The sequence below is a fragment of the Canis lupus genome, chromosome 28 (genome assembly GCF_003254725.2).
Source record: "Canis lupus dingo isolate Sandy chromosome 28, ASM325472v2, whole genome shotgun sequence".
In the NCBI taxonomy this organism is placed as follows: Eukaryota; Metazoa; Chordata; class Mammalia; order Carnivora; family Canidae; genus Canis; species Canis lupus.
This window is the reverse complement of record NC_064270.1, coordinates 24,315,001-24,332,391: the sequence shown is the minus strand read 5'-3', so window position 1 is coordinate 24,332,391 and position 17,391 is coordinate 24,315,001. Positions and strand designations below refer to the sequence as shown.

Below are 17,391 nucleotides of genomic sequence, written 5' to 3'. Positions count from 1 at the left end.
ATGACACATTTATTTATGTGCTTAAAGATATATGAATGCATGTGCGTGCACGTGCACACACACACACACAACTTTTTTTAAATGAAGAAGTTACCATTTTTATCCAAATAAACACAGTAAAATATTTCATACAAGGTATGAGAAGTCAGGGTGGAGTTTGTTACCCAAAATATTTAAATTAGAAGTTGAAGATGCTCCCCTATGAAGGAAAGTAAAATCATTATGTCCTTTGTCAGGGTGTAGGAATTCTTTGCTGGTTATTTGATGGGTTCCTTTCAAATTCTTGTTCTGCACACATGATTTTTTTTTTTTTTTTTAACTTTCCAAGATTTAGAGCTCAAAGGCCAGTGTGATACCCACCAGCCGCATATAGCTTTTGAGTATGTGAAATGTGGCCGGTCCAAATTGAGATGTGCTGTTAAGTATACTCAACATTTTATAAAATGCATACCAGATTTCAAAAACAAAGTACAAAACAGAGTGTAAAATCTCATTAAAAGTTGCTTTACAGTGCTAACATGTCAAAATGATAATATTTGGAAAATATTAGGTTGAATAAAATAGATCATTAAAAAGAATTTCACCTGGGCTTCCCCCCTGCCTCCTTTAACCTTTGGCTACTTAAAAACTTCAAATTCCATATGGGGCTCCCTTTATAATTCTCTGGGGGGCAGTGCTACTTTAGAGAGGGGTGTGTTTGGGCACGGGGTGTCCCTCCTTGTTGACAGAGAAGATGCTGAATTGTTAAAAGACCACACCCTTTTCTCAAACTCTCTTTTACATAATCATAAAATTATCTCCACCCTTTCCTTTCTTACCCAGTACAGGACAAGACAGAAACAACATTTTAAAAAGTTCCGTGTGTCCTAACTAAACTTCTTCCTGCCTTCTTCAGTTATTTAAAAAAAAAAAAAAAAAAAAGCCACTTGCTACGTTGATTCCAAAATTCAATCTCAAAATTTTGACATCACCTACCTTAGAAGTTCAGATTAACTTTTCAGTATTTTCTAGGACTCAAGCCTAATGCCCTATCGGTCCTAGACCATTAGAACTCCATGAAGGAGCAGCCTCTGGATGGCCTGGGAGCTACCTAGAAAACTTTCCAAGAAGCCACCCATGGTTGACTTGGATGGAGGCCCTGGTGCTTGGAACTCACCTGGACATGGAAGCGTTGACGGTCAGAGCTGTGGGGTAAGGGTGACGGAATCCTCCTGTCGTGATTGGGTACACTGGCTGACCTTGCCTATGAAGAGGGGAGTACAGAGTAAGAGAGTGCAAACAAGGGTGGGGGTGGGGAAAAGAAAAAGAATAAAAAGGGAAAGTTCTCTCTGCACAGTAAGCTTTATTCTCATTTGATCAGAACAAAAATCTTGGGGATTGTACAGGAAGGATCAAAGGGAAGAAACACAGAACAATTTGAATGCCATAAATCTGATAGGAATGGCTAATTAAATTTTATAACCTCTGCTTATGTCAATAGAGACCCTCTCCCCAAGCTGAAACTAGGTGTTTTGTTGTAATAATTAAAGGCGAAGTCTCGCTTGCTTTAATGGAGCCATCACACTAATTGAGGGCTACACATCCAAAGGAAAACAATAATGAATGTAAATTTATACCAAAATAAAGTACAGTGAATCAAAGGACTTCAGTTACGCTTTGGGCCTCTTTCGGTATTTAGATCTCGGTGAGAAAACATTAAATTAACAGAGCTTAATTTGTAGCCTTTTGTCAAATTAACAAGTGTTGACAAGAGTTACCGGGGGGAGAGTCCCCAAGAAGAATTGTGGGTAACCAATAGACAATCACACCTCATTACAATAATTAAAAAATACAGCAACATGCAAAATAGCATCCTCATGAAAGACACACAACTTTTTCTGACAGAGGGTTGTCTGAGTTGGCTATTCCTTTTTATCTAGCTTTCAAATATCTACCCATCAGCTGTACGGGGCAAGGGATAACAGAGAACCATTCGAGGAATGGCCCCATTTTCTGAGGAAGGAATGGGACACAAGCTCATGTCCAGGTCTACCCTCCAAAACAAAATGAAAGGAGCAAAAAATAAACAGAAAGTACACCCATGGTTGGTATTTTGTACAGCTACTTCATAATACAGGCTGTTTTTCACAAAACAAGGTAGAGTCTGTTCAACTAGAGAAATACTAGGTGAACTACTTCAAAACCATATCTTCTGTAAGGCTATCAAAGGGTGTGTCTTCCCCAAGACCCCAAATTCTGACTTTTACCAGGATGTATTCCTGTTAAGACAACAAATTGTCCTTGTTTTTTGGAGTAGAGATCACTGATAAACATGGAGAAACACATACACAAAAATGCAATCACAAAACAGCTATTAATATGCATACACACATGCATACTCATGCACCATATGCTTATGCATTAAAGGCCTTTCCACTCTGGCTTTGAAACACACATTTTTAAAGTTGTCTAAGGAAGGTTAATGGCTAGTACTATAAAAGCAAGGCTGGGTGACAGGAAGACAAATCGTAAAAGGCAGTTTGGTGCCCTGCACACTGCCAGGAGCCTTGGCTGGCACTCAGGAAGGACCCACATGCTGGAGTAGGGATTCCAGATCCCCCACCCCGCCCCCCATAATTAGGTGAACCAAGAATCTCAGAGAGATGCTGGTTGCACTCTGTCTGTTGAGACAACAGACAGAGTGCACTTTCCACTTCTGTTGCCAACCTTGGGAGTCACAGTTCAGATGACAGGGTGAGGGGATTCTGAGAGAATAACCCCCCACTCTCACCCCTGGATTTCAAAATGACATTATGCCTGTTCTCCGGCCCAGGCTGCTTCAAACCAACAGGACCCCAGGCTGGGCTGCCACCAGCAGAAGAGCCATGATCAGCTTCCTTTGATAGAAGCCCTCAGAGCCTCTATAGTTTCCAAAGTATCTTAAGGACACTTTTGTTCAGAGAGAAGCCTAGAGTCTTTGGGGACTCTGGGTTCATAATGCTAAGTATCAATAACCTTTTTCCTACATGGCCCATCCGAGGGCCTGCTTCCCACAGGGCACCTTCGTAAGCATCTTCCCTACATGCCCCTCCTCCCTGCAGCCCTTGCTCACCACCCATCTTCTGAAACACACACACACACACACACACACACACACACACACACACGATAAATAATAAGCATGCCCATGTAAGAAACAAAAAGGGAATTAAAAAATGGAACTCCTTACTGTGGTACTAACCATCCTAGCGGATGGGGGATTTGTCCTACGGTGCCAGGCGATAGCGGGTAATACGGAGATATATCTGGAGGGTGCGGAGGCCGTGGGATTCCTGGGAGAAGAAGTGGCATTTTAGGTACAAAGGAGGAGAGAAGGAAAGAGAAACTGCCAGGGGATGGGAATCAGTAAAGGAGGACGGAGACTTCTCTTCTTTGACGCTAGCGCGAGATTCCTTCCGTGACCATGATCGTTGTGGGTAAGTTCTGTTCACTATCTCTCCCCACCCTACCTTGATAAATTGGTTTATCTCACTGGAGGTGGATGGGTACTTGGGGTAAATGCCGCTTTGGGTTACTTCTGCCTTACGGGATCCGAGTGATTATTGAAAATTAAAGAAAAATCTGAAGACTTGGCACCAGTAGGTGATCAGGTCATATAAATCCTCTGCCCTCCTGACTTGGGCCTCCACTCCTTTTAATTCTAATGACTTGTCTGCATGAGACTTATTCCTCTAGGTTTCTAATACGCCTTTTAAGTTTCGGCTTTTCGAAGGGTTACTCTTGCCTGCTTTCAAAAAAAAAAGGTTAACTCCTCTAGAAATGTCCACCTCAGCTTAGAGGATGAGCTGTGGCAGAATTTCACGACAAGGCATGGACTCTTGCCCAGGGTAGATCCTGAACTGAGCAGACCAGTAGGCCGGAGGCCTGGCAGGCTCCACTCTAGAACCTAACCGTCTGGAAGTGGCACCTGGAAGAATCAGCCCTACCTGCTTGCTGACCAGGTAGGTAGTCCTGCATCATGAGAGCTAGGAACGCACACATGACACACCTGAGCACACCCTGAAGGCCCATGCCCTGCACACTTACTTATCCCACAGGAGCACATCCTGTAATCAATTCTGAGAAAAGCAAGAGCGCTGGGAGCAATTCTGACACCGAGGAACTGATCTAAAGAGCTGAAGGGGAAGAAAACGAACAATGCTACAGAATTAACACAGTACTGGAGGTAATGAGCTGCACGTCTGTGGATGAAAACTATTCCATTTTTTTTTTTTAATTCATTCAGGAAGCTTTTAATCTGTAAGTTAAGTCTCCCTGGGTGACATTTTCATGCAGACATTGCTTTCTCTCTATTACAAAAACCAAACAGATTAGCTGGTCTTGGACCCTACACCAAGCCATTTGCACACTTGAAAGAATGTTCGCAGAGGAAAAGTAAACAGTCTGCAGACGTTAATCATATGTTTTACGATAACCATTTAAAAGCTATTCCCTGTACTACCATTATTTAAATGAGACGTTGATGCTGCCATTCACTTGCAGAGCCTGGGGCCCGCTGGCGGCCTGCTCCAGCCATCCAAGCACCAGGCTGGGTCCCCCGGAGCACAAAGGGGGCTCAGAAGCTGGTGAAAACCAGCTAATGTGTGGCTTCATTCAGGGGCAGCAAAGTCTGCATGAACGGGCAATCTACCTCAGCTCAACACCAAACAATCCCCTCTGACGAAGTGACACGGAATAGCCATTTAGAATTCATCCTTCTAATTAACTAGCTGGTCAGAGAAACCCCAGCCAGTGTACTGCCCAGCCTGGCCTGGCCTTCACTGCTCTCCCAGGACTACCCCTCTAGGAGCGGTAGCCGGAGGCTTGCTTGAAATCTTGTTACAGGGTGGGCTACAAGTAACGCTGTACTCGGTGAGTACATGGGATGAAAAGAGGGGGGAAAATATAAAGGCTGAAGGATGACATGGCCCCATCTGCCTGAGACTCTATTGGTTGTTCCACCATGGACTTGGTTTTCACATTTGTATAATGGACTTGGTGATACCCAGGATACTGTAGGGGAACAAGAACCGAAATCAGCAAAGACAACGCAGGACCCAGTGCTGTGGCCTCTAGAGGCTGGACCAGTAAATCATCATCAAGTGACTGGTTCCCTTGGCTGCTGAGGGAACCAGGACTTTGGTTGGGGAGCCATGCTGGAAGGGCTCCCGTATTCCCAACTTGCTGAGAGGGAGGCTACGAGATGCCTCCACAACTATAACTGCCTCCAAGTCTGTTTGTGGCTCTTGGAGTTACTTAAAAGCTACCCCTGAAAAACAGTGCAAGATTCACAGCCAGGCCCTCTGGGGTATTGGGAGATCTAGAATAATGGTTAGCACTACACATGGACTTCCCCTAAGGAGAGGAGAAGCTACTCCATCATCAGGCTCTGGCCTCCCCAAAGAGCTTTCTTCTCAGCACCCAGGAGAGGAACAGGAGCCCCCACTCTCTGCCCCCCATCCCTCCCCAGCAGGTGAGATGGCCCCAGACCCAGCACACCCTCTTGGTACCATGTGCACGGCCTACCTGTTTTGGGGTCTACGTCAGCTGGTAAGTGTGGAGGTGGGTTTCCCGGGGTGAAGTGCTCATTGCTGTACGTGATGAGCGGCGTGAGAGGGTGAACATGGTGAGGGTGCTGCACGACGGGCACTTTGTTCGACTGTGGGCAGGAGAGACAGAGGAGGACACTGTCAAGCTGGCTCCTGGTAACTGATGAGACTTCTGAACACTGCCCCCCCACCCCCCCCCAGCGAGTAGGGGGCTGGCCCATGCCCTTCCGCCCTCCGCCCTGCTCTCCCTCCCTCCCAGAGTTTGTAAGAGGTGCTGGATTCTACCCACAGCCCTGACCCCAATCCATGGATTACAATAACCGATATTTATAAGGAACGCTCTCACGGTAGACATGCTTCCCTGTTTCCCTCCCTACGGGGCCTGGCTTTGAAAACACCTCCTGCACCACCACCCCATCATGGACCCCGACTGTGCGCTTTTCCAATGGGCAGCTACATCGGAAGTGGGGACTTTAATCTACCAGGCCACTGGGTTCCTGCAAGGGGTGAAGGGGGGGTGTCTCTGACCCCAGGGCCCCAGCAGAGGGACCTTCAGGAGGCAAACAGGCTAGGAAAACCTTCCTTTACAAGAAACCCGGGAGGACCCAAATCCCAGCTACCCAGCCTCCCTATCTACCACCGCGGGCTCCTAATCGCTCCCCACCCCTGGGAAGCAGCAGGCAGGCCACAATCCTTCCCAGACAGGATGGATGAAAAGCCCCACTCCTGGTCTGGTTGGGGGTGTGAACTTTACCAGAAAGCCCTAAACTGCCAGGCAAGCACCTGCATATTTTATGCAGATCACAGCAGCCCCGAATTCATTAGGAATTTCATTAGGAAGTCATGGGGGAACACTAATAAATTAACTGAATGATGATAAATCGGGCTAATAAAAGGTGTGCAATTTAGAAACGAGCAGTTGTAGCAAACCAAGTACAGGCATTTATATGTTCAAGAAGGGTAGATAGAGCAGGAAAAAAAGAAAAGCGTTTTAAAGATTTTTCTAGTTGCCATGACCAGACCTTTCCAAATTCTTCACCTCCTCCCTCCCACACCCCTCTCAGTCCACCCCACCCCCTCCACTATGCGGTGCTGTAACTTAGCCCAGCAAGATCACAAAGAAAAAATGGAAGCTGAAACAAGCGAACTACTGGGCCATTTACTGAGAGTAATCCAATTGCAAAAAAACCCTATTCCCCATAGAGGATTTTCACTAAAATCCTACAACAGGGACATTTAACCAGATTAGGTACCAGCGAAGATAAAGAGGCTAGTATTAGATGATGAATGGATTAGAGTCAAGTTTCATTTCAGAACGTGTCTTCATTTCCTTTTATTACTTTTAGGAAGGCACAACTTGCATTAACATCAAGGAAAAGGAATTGCATTACAAGGAAAGAAGTGAGGTTTCAATGCTGCCCACTAGTGCCTCTTGAGTTCAGGGACCACCGAGCAGTTAAGTTCGCTTTACGTTTTCCTTCTTGTCCTTTTTTTTTTTTTTTTTTTTTTTTTTAATGAATAAGGAAGGGGTATAAACATAGAAAGAATATTTTTCACCCCAGTTAGTCGTGGGGAAGGCATCTCTAAAAGGGGCTTCTAACTTTCACGAGCATGTTCGGAAAGGAAAATATGGCCTTCTTCCATGTGCTCCAGAAAAAACAAAACAAAACAAAACAAAACTACAGAAAAAGAAGTCGACACTTGCAATAGCCTGGTTTAACGATGCCCATAAACAACTGGACACTTTCAGAGGAGACTAGCTAGTTGCTCAAAGAGCCTTATGCTGTGAATTACCAGTTTGCAATCAAAGCACTGAAATGAAAAGCACCAAAGCTAAGGGAGCTTGGGTAACACTTCCCTAGCAGCCATGAAGGTCTGGGCAAGGCCAAAGCCAGCAGAGTGAAGGGCTGTTGCCCCAGGGCCAGAACCAGCATCTTACGGACATGCACTGAGGATTCTTTTTGGGGGGAACATATCTGTTTAGGACAAATTGAAAAGTAACCATCAAATGGACTCTTACTGTATGCTGGGGTGGAGAGGAGGAAGAAAAGGAGAGCGAGGGAGAGGAAGGGACAGAACCTAGGCAGAGGGCATGAAGACCCGCAGGAGGAAAGGAAAAGGAGTACTGCCACTTTCCAGAAATGTTTTTATTTGGTTGGAAAGATACACACCTTCTGAAATGAAAGAAGGCAGACCAGTTCCAGATGGTTTAAACTAAGTGCGGAAAAGCTAGGAGAGGAGTTAGGAGGAACCACAGATAACCCAAAGCAGGGAAGACAGTCGCTGAGAGGTTGAGGGACCACCATAAGCAATGGAAGGAAGCAAAGGATGGGGGTATGAGGGCCCGGTAGTGGGAGTGGAGCCTACAGTTCTTGGCACTGGCTGGCTCAAGCTTCTCTCAGGATGCTTGTTACGAATCTCAATACCTGATCCTCGGAACCTGACGCAGTAGGCCTGAGCTCAGGACCCAGGCATCTTGACTTGGCCTATTGAGGGCAACAGGTGGCAGCTCTATCTGTTCAGTCATGACCCGGAGACCAAAGAACCACATGTGCACAGACAAGCATAAAGGTTAAGAGGCCTGGGTCCTAATCACGGATCATGAATCCTAGATCTCAAGAAAATCCATGGGAAGAACTTAGTACAGAACCTACCACATGGTAAGCATAGGAATGGTGGTTTACTATTCCCGTTATTTATTATTTTATCATTATGGAGAAACTGCCCGATGGCACAGTTCTGTCTACAGTTCAGATGCACAAATTCCATGGCTGCCTTCCAAGCAGGACTAACAGGAAACGTGGGGAAAACCTTTCTCTACTTGTCTAGCAAAGGATGAAGACAGAATCTGTGCAACAGTGTCCACTGGGTGTAGGATTCAAAAGTTAATTTCCCCCTCTTCCTCTTAGAACCATGTATGAAGGTCATTCTGACACAAGTCAGACACTATCACCTTCATACCATTTTGTACACTCGAGCCTAGCCAACAGGTTTTTTCCTGTCCAGTCAAGCTCTATAATATGGAAGGGGGTAGATTCGAAGCCACTGCTACCCAGCTTTAGGAAGGGAATATGGGAGCCCTCTTGGGACGTGTTTCTCTTCTCTGATTGTGACTGTAGTCCAGGCAGGTGGCTAGGGAACCACACATCTCTCCAGACTGGCTGGTTCCCAAGTAAGCAGGAGGAAGGCATGCAGTCATACCCACAGAAACCAGGGTCTAGGCATGATTCCCACACGCGCTGCCTGTACCTGGACTGCTGCTATGCTTGGGAGGATGTTACTCTTGAAAATGCCCATCTCTCCACTCTCAGGACTCCAGGGTCCTTTTCTTGCTATTTTACATCATGTCCATGCTAGAGTCACGTATGTACCTTTCTTGGTCCCAGTGTAGTTCCTGAAGGACTAAGACTGTGTCTTCTAGAACTTTCTCTCCCCTGTCATGCCCAGTTTGTATGTGGCAGTGGTGAGACTCAAAAGCTGCCAAAGATCCACTAAATTCCAATTACAGTATCAGAAGAAGAGAAGGACAGGACCAGTCTCACAGATTCATTCACTAAAATGGAGTCTACTTAGAATCATACAACAAAGCTGGATAGGCCTTCAGAAACCAGCTGGTCTTATACTTTATTAGTACAGTACCTTAAAAGTGGTTTTAGAGGCCCCTAGCATGTACACCGTGACCAAGAGTGAGGGCTATGAATGTAAGGAAGACTAGACTGAAATTATAACTGACCAGTCTAGCTGTGCAACCTGTTTCAGGAGCTTCATCCTCTCTCTGCAAACTCCAAATGAGAACAGGGGTCAACTTCAGAGCATCATTGTGCAAATTATGGCTCACGCCTGTAACAATGCTCAACACTGGGCCTGGCACAGAGCTGTACACATGCAATATAAAGAAGCTTTGAAAAATACTGTCCAGTGAGTACTAATGAGGAGTGCTCAGTGAAGGTAGGGCTGGCCGTCCCGCTAGTATGTTCTCATTAAAGTCTCAGATGGGAAATGGATCCACAGGCTGCACGTCTTATTTCACAAACAAGATGTTCATTGTAGGGCTAGAGTGTATGGATGTTTTGTGGTCACCTCACAAGTACATGCTCTTTAAAAAAAAAAAGTGATATTAATAAATATATTTTTTAATCTCTTTTGAGAAAAACCATCACTTTATCATGTCACCAAAGAAGAATGACCGCAGAGGAGTTTAAAGTTAAACAGTAATAGCTAGATATGACCAAAGGCCTTTCCAGAATCAGGCAGAGGGCCTTGAACAAGTAAGAGTTCATGTAAGTGAAGCACTAACCAACCCAAAAAGCCAATGTCCCTTAGACCTTCCCCTTCCTGACCATCAGTGCCCACTTCTTTAAAGAGGTCTTAAAGGATTGTGTTCATAACTGTTACCATCCTAAGAAAACTCAACTGTGAAAAATACCTTTCCTGGGGGAAGGACACACACAACCTTCCAGAAATGACCCAGGGAATCTAAATGAAAGCAATACTCTATGCTGGGAGTACTGGTGGGATAAACAGCAGGAAATATGCATCTCTCCCCCTTTTATCTTTTGACAGACAGAGTCCACTATTTGAGGCAAACAACTACAACACAGAACCAGGTACCTTTTCGGTAACTACCTTTCCCTAAATATCAAGTAGGTCTTCAAAACTACCTGGTGTGTGTGTGTGTGTGTGTGTGTGTGTGAGAGAGAGAGAGAGAGAGAGAGAGAGAGAGAGAGAGAGATCATGCTCTCCAGCGACAGCTAACTAACAACATTCGAGGTCGGGGTGGCAGTGGTCACGGCAACTTGCATGGAAAGCCTAGTTACTAGTATCTAACCCTTGAGGAATATTATGAACACTAGGAATCTCTGAGCCACAAAAACAGCAAACATGAATAAAATATTCCATGTAAGGTCCGGGAGATATGCTACAGTTGCCCATATACACCCACTCCATCAGCACCTGGCACTCACTCCCAGAGTCACCTAGAACCCTTCGTCTAGATGATCTGAGGAGAGAGGAGCACCGAGTAGCTGCTGGTCCTGAAGCTCCACAGTCAACCGCAGCACGGCTCACCGCTGCCACCTTTGAATGCAGCCTTGCTACTGTACCTGCCTTGGTGTTGAGTAGGATATACTAAATATTAAGTCCTCGTAACACACCTATGAAGTAGCTGGAGTTTCTTATTAGTGCCACACAGTAGGTGTCCCAGGCCATGTGCCTTGGGAAGGTCTGCACACTCACCTGCCTGACTCCACCACCCCCTGGTGTCTGCAGAGACTGATGCTGGGATAGGGTTCACTGCCATGCTAATGGTGAGTGGCATCCCATGACCTTAGCCTGGGCCAACTGGACAGAGATGCTTCAGGACTCACAAAGGGATCTCTTCCTCACAGTTTCACCCACCAGTCTCTGGAACCTAGACCAGTTTCAGCAAATACTGCCTCCTGCTACCCAACCCCGCAAGTTAGGAGTAGCTCAGGGCTCCCTGCCTCAGCGAGAACACTCCCCTGCCATAGAGCACCAGGGACTTTTAGCAGGGGATTTTCTAACGTGTGGCTGATTATGGGTGGTGGGGGATAAAGACATTTAATGGGATGTTTCTGCACCTCAAATAGAGAGAGGCAACCAGGATCAGGGCCCAGCAGGGTTCTGGTGATAAAAACAACACACGCCATCAATTCTGGCTGACAAGAAACTAAAGAAAAAGTCAGCTAAAAAACCTTGAACCACTAAATGAAGTAAACAGTATCTATTTAAAGGGAACAAAAATCCTCATCTGACCGTAAATCATTAGGGCTTTCTGTTTTCTACCTGGAGTGATGGCTGCTACCCAGAGCAAAGTCTTCACCCAGTTCTGGTCATTATGCTCTATGGGTTTTGAGCACCTAATAGTTAAATGATTAAGGGAATAAAAGGGGGGGGTATCCTTTACCAAACCTCAGAGCACACAAAACCTTTCCACCCACCCGAAGTATATTCATCCCACTACAGTGCGGGGAGCCGGGAGAGGGTGCCCCTGCAGCTGACCTCTGACCTCTCAAGAACCCTTAAGCAACAGTGCTCAGCAACTTGCCCCCGCCACCCTCATCGCCAAGCGCCCACACACCCGTCCGAATGCTGCTCGTGATTTGGAACCCGGCAAATGAAAGATTGATTCAGGCACTTCTAGATCTCCCTGCTACCCCTCCTCTAACCCCGACCCCTCAACCTTCTGTAACTGTGGGGAACCCAAAGGGAATGAAAGCTTGCCATTCACCTCGCAACCTATTAATCAGCAGACGTTGAAAACAAATAGAGCCATTGCTGGCCCCGGCCTCTCCGCCGGTCCTCCTCTTCAATACTCCCCTATTGCTCTCCTTTTCTGCAGAAGAAAAATGGGGCCAGAAAGTGCCTTGAGGAGCCCAGCACAATAAAACAAAAGCAGCACAGAGGAGCATTTGTCAGCCTTCTCCCCTCCCCAGGGTGGATATGGAAGGTCTTCAGTGGTCTTAGGTTCCTCAGCCCTCCCAGGGGCTGAAATCAGCTTCACGAAGGGACACTGTTCATTCCGGGTTTCCATTAAAAAATGGGTTGCTAAGCTAGCTCTTCTCCATGCATTTTGCTGGTTGCTGCTTACTACGGCTGCATCAAGGCCAATGGTGACTAGCAAACCCTTCATGATGCTGCACGTCACTGGAGCCACAGAGCGCCGCTGGAGAGGAGGGGGTGGAGATGAAGGAGGGGCTGTTTCTTCCTCATCAACAACCCTCTGTGACTCAACTAGTCCTATTTTTTCAGGCGATGGACCAGAGAGTGGTGGAATGGTCAATGAAGGTAGCCCTCTTGCCTTGACAAACCCATTCCCCCAACAATGAGCACACACTTCGGCTGCTAGAACGTCAGGAGACATGCACAGCAGCCTGGATCCAGGCCTGCACACACGGGTCCATCTCGACTTACCTAGTGAACATCTCGCTATTGCATCTTGCCAAGCTCCTACACAGACAGGAGTAAAGGGTGGCAGACAGGCTTCCACCCTTGGCCAGATGGGCTTCTGCAGACATTTTGCTCTGCACCTCTCCCCATGACAGCTCCAGAAGCCCCCCAGCTAGGACCCCTCGTCCAACGCCCAGAGTCCCCTGGAGGTCGAGAGCTACTCCTCCAGAAGGGCCTGCTCTCAGCTAATGGCACACTGTTTCCCTGGACAAAACTTATACTGATAGCAAGAGCACTGCTGCTGAAAAGAACAAGGAAGAGAGAAGGCTTCACAGGGTTCAAGTTTTGCTCGGAGAAAGGAGGTGGTTGAGAGAAAGGAGGTCCGCCTGTGAGTTGCAGAAAGACCCACCCTTTGCAGCACGCGGCCTAACTCACCTGGCCCGTGCTGCTGGGGACTCTGTGCCCACCACAAGGCTGCCAGATTACAGCTGCTGGAGCCTGAGGGAGCCTGGCATCGGGGTGCTCCTTGTTTGTCTGGTAAACTGGATGGCTGGACCCTCCCGCAACCCCAGAATCAAATCCATGGAGACGGCAAGAAGAGGAAGAGAGTCTCCCTGCCTTCTACAAAATTCTGCAGACTCACAGTTTCTCATACTCACACAAGCATTAAAAATTCTTTGTGCAGGGAAATGACTGAGCAGGGCAGGCAGGGAGAGAATAAATGTGCAGCCAATCTTCATCCAAATTCTCTCACACATATGCATATACACAGAACTAACTCAAACCATCCTAAGCCCTCCGCCTTTTTTTTGTTTTGTTTTCTCCCCTGGTTCCTGCCATAATACAACCACCCAGCTGGTAACACACCACACAGATTGCCAAGCATTCAGGGTCTGGGGGCCAAATTCTCCTCTTAATGACCTTTTCTTAATCCCCCAAAAGGAGGAGGGGCAGGCTGGGAGTGGGGCTGGAGGTGTCAGGGTGGGGGAGTGGGCACACGAAGGGGAACATTTTAACCTGGAAAATAAAGATGTGCTCCAGCTGCTCGGCTTTGTGAGAGCCGCAGCCAAGGGCCGACCCAGCAAAGCTGTGCTTTCACAGGCTCTTGAACAATTACTTCCAGTTAAGTTCATTAAACATAATTTATTTCCACTCATTCTCATTTATTTCCCAATAAAAAGAAAGCATCCCATTGTGCTTTCCCCCAACTAACCTTTAAAGCACTTGCAAGCTTAAGTCTTGGCCCGCCCGGTCCAGGCTGGCCCCTGACAAGTGAGTTCCCAGGATTTTCTTCCTGCCTATGTCCCTCCGGGAGCATGCCACAGCATGGCAGGGGTCAGTGAGGGGGTGCAGCAGGCACAACGGGGTCTTCTAACTGTCTTAATCCTCCACGGGGTCCTCTGACTGTCCTAATCCTCCACCGGGTCTCAGAAATGAAGAACCAACCACTTCACTCCTAAGAAATTTCCCAGTAGTTTGCAACCTCCAACCTCCTGCAAGATATTTCTCTACTACTTGAGTATTAAATGATTAGTGTTAGCATAATCAATCTTGTGGAGTGTCCAAGTTTGCACAGAATGTTTGAGAATTGGGTAAGAGGGTACAGCTGTTTCTGGGAGAGCAGATTTTCAAAACAGAGCCAGGAATAAAACTAACCTATTCCAAATGAAGAAATCCAAAAGCTCAAATTCTCAAAACAACTTAAAAAAAAATAATGATTTCCAGGTTACATTCCCCCCCTCCGAAAAACCCCAACAACCCCAAATCTAGGGATTCCTGAATATAATGGAAAGGAAATCACCAATTTTGATTTAGAGTAAATTTTAAGTACATAATGGTTATTACATCCTGGGGATTTCAAGAAAGTAGTGAACAAAACCTGATACCAAGCCTTCTAATTTATTTACAATGACCAGCTATATAAAAACGTCTTTTATTTTTCTAATACACTCTGTGCCTAACTTTCAAATCTAGACGGTACTGTATTTGAAATTCATGCCTGTTACATGGAGTCTGATAAGTGCTCTTTGAAACAGCTGTTTCCTTCAGAAAGCAGGTGAATCTCTCCCTAGAAAAGAGCAGGCAAATGGAGAGGAGGGATGAATGTTTTCCTGTGGCCCAATGGACACAAATGCCCCCCAAACCCTGGATTCAGCAGGAATTCAGCCAATGACAGATCCAAAGGTAGTAGTGCATTGTTCTGCTCTATTTTGCCCTCTTAGTGTCCCAAACGTGGACATCCTTTAAGGGATACCTACCTACAGTCTCAATAAATGATACACGTGAAAAGGACACGACCCCCTCTAAAAGCAAGTTGACGAGTTGGAAGTTTAACGAAACTAGGGAATGACCCAGGCAAAGTCCAATTAAAAAAAAAATCTTCAAATGTGTGCAGAAGTATGTAATCTGGAAGTATGTAATCTGGAGGGCATGGCAAGATTTCATCACATTCCAAAATGTTGCAGAAGGAAAGAATTCCATTCCATAGCTCTCGGCCAGGCCCCCCACCAACCCCAAACCACAAAAGGGAGGTTTCCCTAAGAATATAAGGTTGCAGGCTCTGTTGCTTCCAGAAAATGCCGATGCAGCAGCCTGTTGTGACAATACAAAGATCATAATATCTGTATCATTGGAGTCGGGAATTCACCCTTTCAAACAACTCCCTTCTCATGAGACATCAAGAATGGAGGGTGAGCGGCCACCAAAGCAGCAGGACTGCTATTAAGTAACCCAAGTAATTTGAGTAAACAAAGCTCTGGAACCTTTCAGGAATCTCAGAAAGGGAGACTGGGCTGGGTTGGGAAATTTACGGCAACACAACTTAGACATTCGCAGTGCCAGCTTGTACTGTCTTCCCCACGACTCTGGACAGTTCACATGATCGTAGAGTTAACTAGAAAAGTTGCACCCCAAGACATACATCTGTCATCCCTTCATGCTCGACTAGAGAAGCATTTACCACTTCGAGTTTTAACTGGATATCTAGGATTTAATTCCTGATTTTGAAAACAGAAGGACTCTTCTAAGTCTGCTGTAGATTTCATGTTTTTTCTTCCGCCCCAAAAAAATCAGATCTAAGAGCTGACTGACTACTGCAAAGGTTTCTGTGTTTGGCCACTCAACAACAAAAAAATAGTAATAAAAGTCATCATAGAAATCACCTCCAAATTCGAGAATGCCTTTACAGCTGTGGCAAGGATCTGACCCAACAGTTGAAGAGTGGAGTGTAACCTAAGCCCCGAACTGGTCTTGCAAAAGGATCCTCTTCCTAATCATTAACACCACAATGGGCTGCCATGGGTCTCCTGCTCCGGTTTCCGGAACACATTTTATATTAAGTTTTAAAAACACAGACCCCAAGAGCAAGCCTGTAGCCCTAAAAGGCTGGCATCTAAATTTGGAGATTGAAAATAAATACAACTGAAGACAGAGCAACAGAAAGTTAGCATTAAATATGAAAGGAAAACATACAGTTTACACAAGCCCTGCTACTGTAAAAGCCTGAATGTTCGGACGGTTCAAAGCTTTGAAAGTATGCTCCTCTCTGAGGCAACGTCATTCTCCCTTCTCTTTCTTCCAATGGAGCCCACCCTGGTGGGTGAAGGAGAAAAATTTATTTGTTAAAAGAAATCCTAAACCCCACCACCCCTTTCCGGATCCCCAGCTTACTGGAACTTGGGGAGCCGGCTCTGCAGGCTCTGCATTGCTATATAGCTTAAGGACTGTGATGAAAGTCAAGCTTTCTCTTCTCCTCATCCTTTTTTTTTTTTTTTTTAACTCTTTCTCCCCACTCCCCAAAACACTGCTATGGAAAGTACATAGTGAAAGGGCACAGCGTGAACTGACCATTTATTCTTGGTTTTGTTTTTGTCTTCCCATCGTCTGAATTAAGAGGGGGAAAAAAAGGCGCAGAGGTTTAATGGTCAAGACCATAAGCAAGGACACGAACGCACACACGCACGCGCGCGCACACACACACACACACACACACACACACCCCACTACTCACCCAGCAATTCAAATTGAGGTGCCAACCGCCCAACTGCTGGAAGAGAGAGAGCCCGGAGGCCACTGCGCCTCCCTTCCCACTCAAATCTTCCATCCCCACTAAAACTGCATCCCTAGGGTACATAATAGCTTTGGTCTTCTTTCTCTCCACCTCACAAAAAACTTTCTCTGTACCTTCAAGATGGGACTGGGCCAGCTTTTTTCTCCTCCCTGACTGCTTTTCTCACTTTTCTTCTTCCTCCCAGCCTTCCCTCCCTTTATGCCTTTCACTTAAAGAGCTGGAAAAAAGCATCTTAAAAGATAGAGAAGGCTCCAAATTTCTGCCCTGGTTTTACTCAAACCGCTCAGAGTTCTCACTCACGTTGCCCATCATTGTTCTGTTAATTCGTCCCCTTCCACACACATCCTCCCTCAAAAACCAAAACCAAAAGAAAGAAAACATAAAGAAACACAGCAAAAAGAAACCTAATCATCTAGTTCAACTGGTTGCAGACTGAATTTTTTTTTCATCTTAATTAAAAAACAAAACAAAACCAACAAAACAAAAAAACCTCCTTCTAGTTTCTAATCTCTCCCACTACAAAATCCATGAAGGAGAGGGGGAAGGCCCATTCTCCCCAGCCAGCCAGGACACCTAAGCGAAGTCCCCCTCCCTCACCCGTTACCTTGGGCAGCAGGGACAGAGCTACCGCTAAGAGTAGCTAAGAAATTACGGTCAGCCATGAGGGAAAATGATCAACCGAATGCGGTAGGCAGGCACTTTATCTGCAAGATTGTCAAATCCCTCAAAACAAATTTCTTCGAGAGAGAGGGCTGCATTGCAGAGGAGGAGGGAGGGGGAAAGTATATTTTCTTGTCACAGTGACACGGGAGTGACACTTGGTAGGGCCTTGTCTGCCAAACACGC

General features: G+C 46.1%; 1 protein-coding gene across 50 annotated transcripts in view; it reads right to left on the bottom strand.

Annotated features, from left to right (window-relative positions):
- Positions 1 to 17,391, bottom strand: part of TCF7L2 (transcription factor 7 like 2) — a 281,057-nt gene that overhangs the window by 102,486 nt on the left and 161,180 nt on the right. For 41 of the 50 annotated variants that reach the window (XR_007406926.1, XR_007406927.1, XR_007406925.1 and 38 more), the window contains 3 exons: positions 5,545 to 5,677; positions 3,209 to 3,311; positions 1,157 to 1,243 (listed from right to left, as the gene is read on the bottom strand). Coding sequence is in view for 42 of the 50 variants with exons in the window: in XM_025467219.3 (XP_025323004.3) it covers positions 1,157 to 1,243; positions 3,209 to 3,311; positions 5,545 to 5,677 (323 nt within the window). In the remaining 8 variants the exon portion in view is untranslated. Of the gene's footprint in view, positions 1 to 1,156; positions 1,244 to 3,208; positions 3,312 to 5,544; positions 5,678 to 16,485; positions 16,867 to 17,391 lie in introns of those variants that run through there. The other 9 variants (XM_025467221.3, XM_025467223.3, XM_025467229.3 and 6 more) reach the window with 2 other exon arrangements.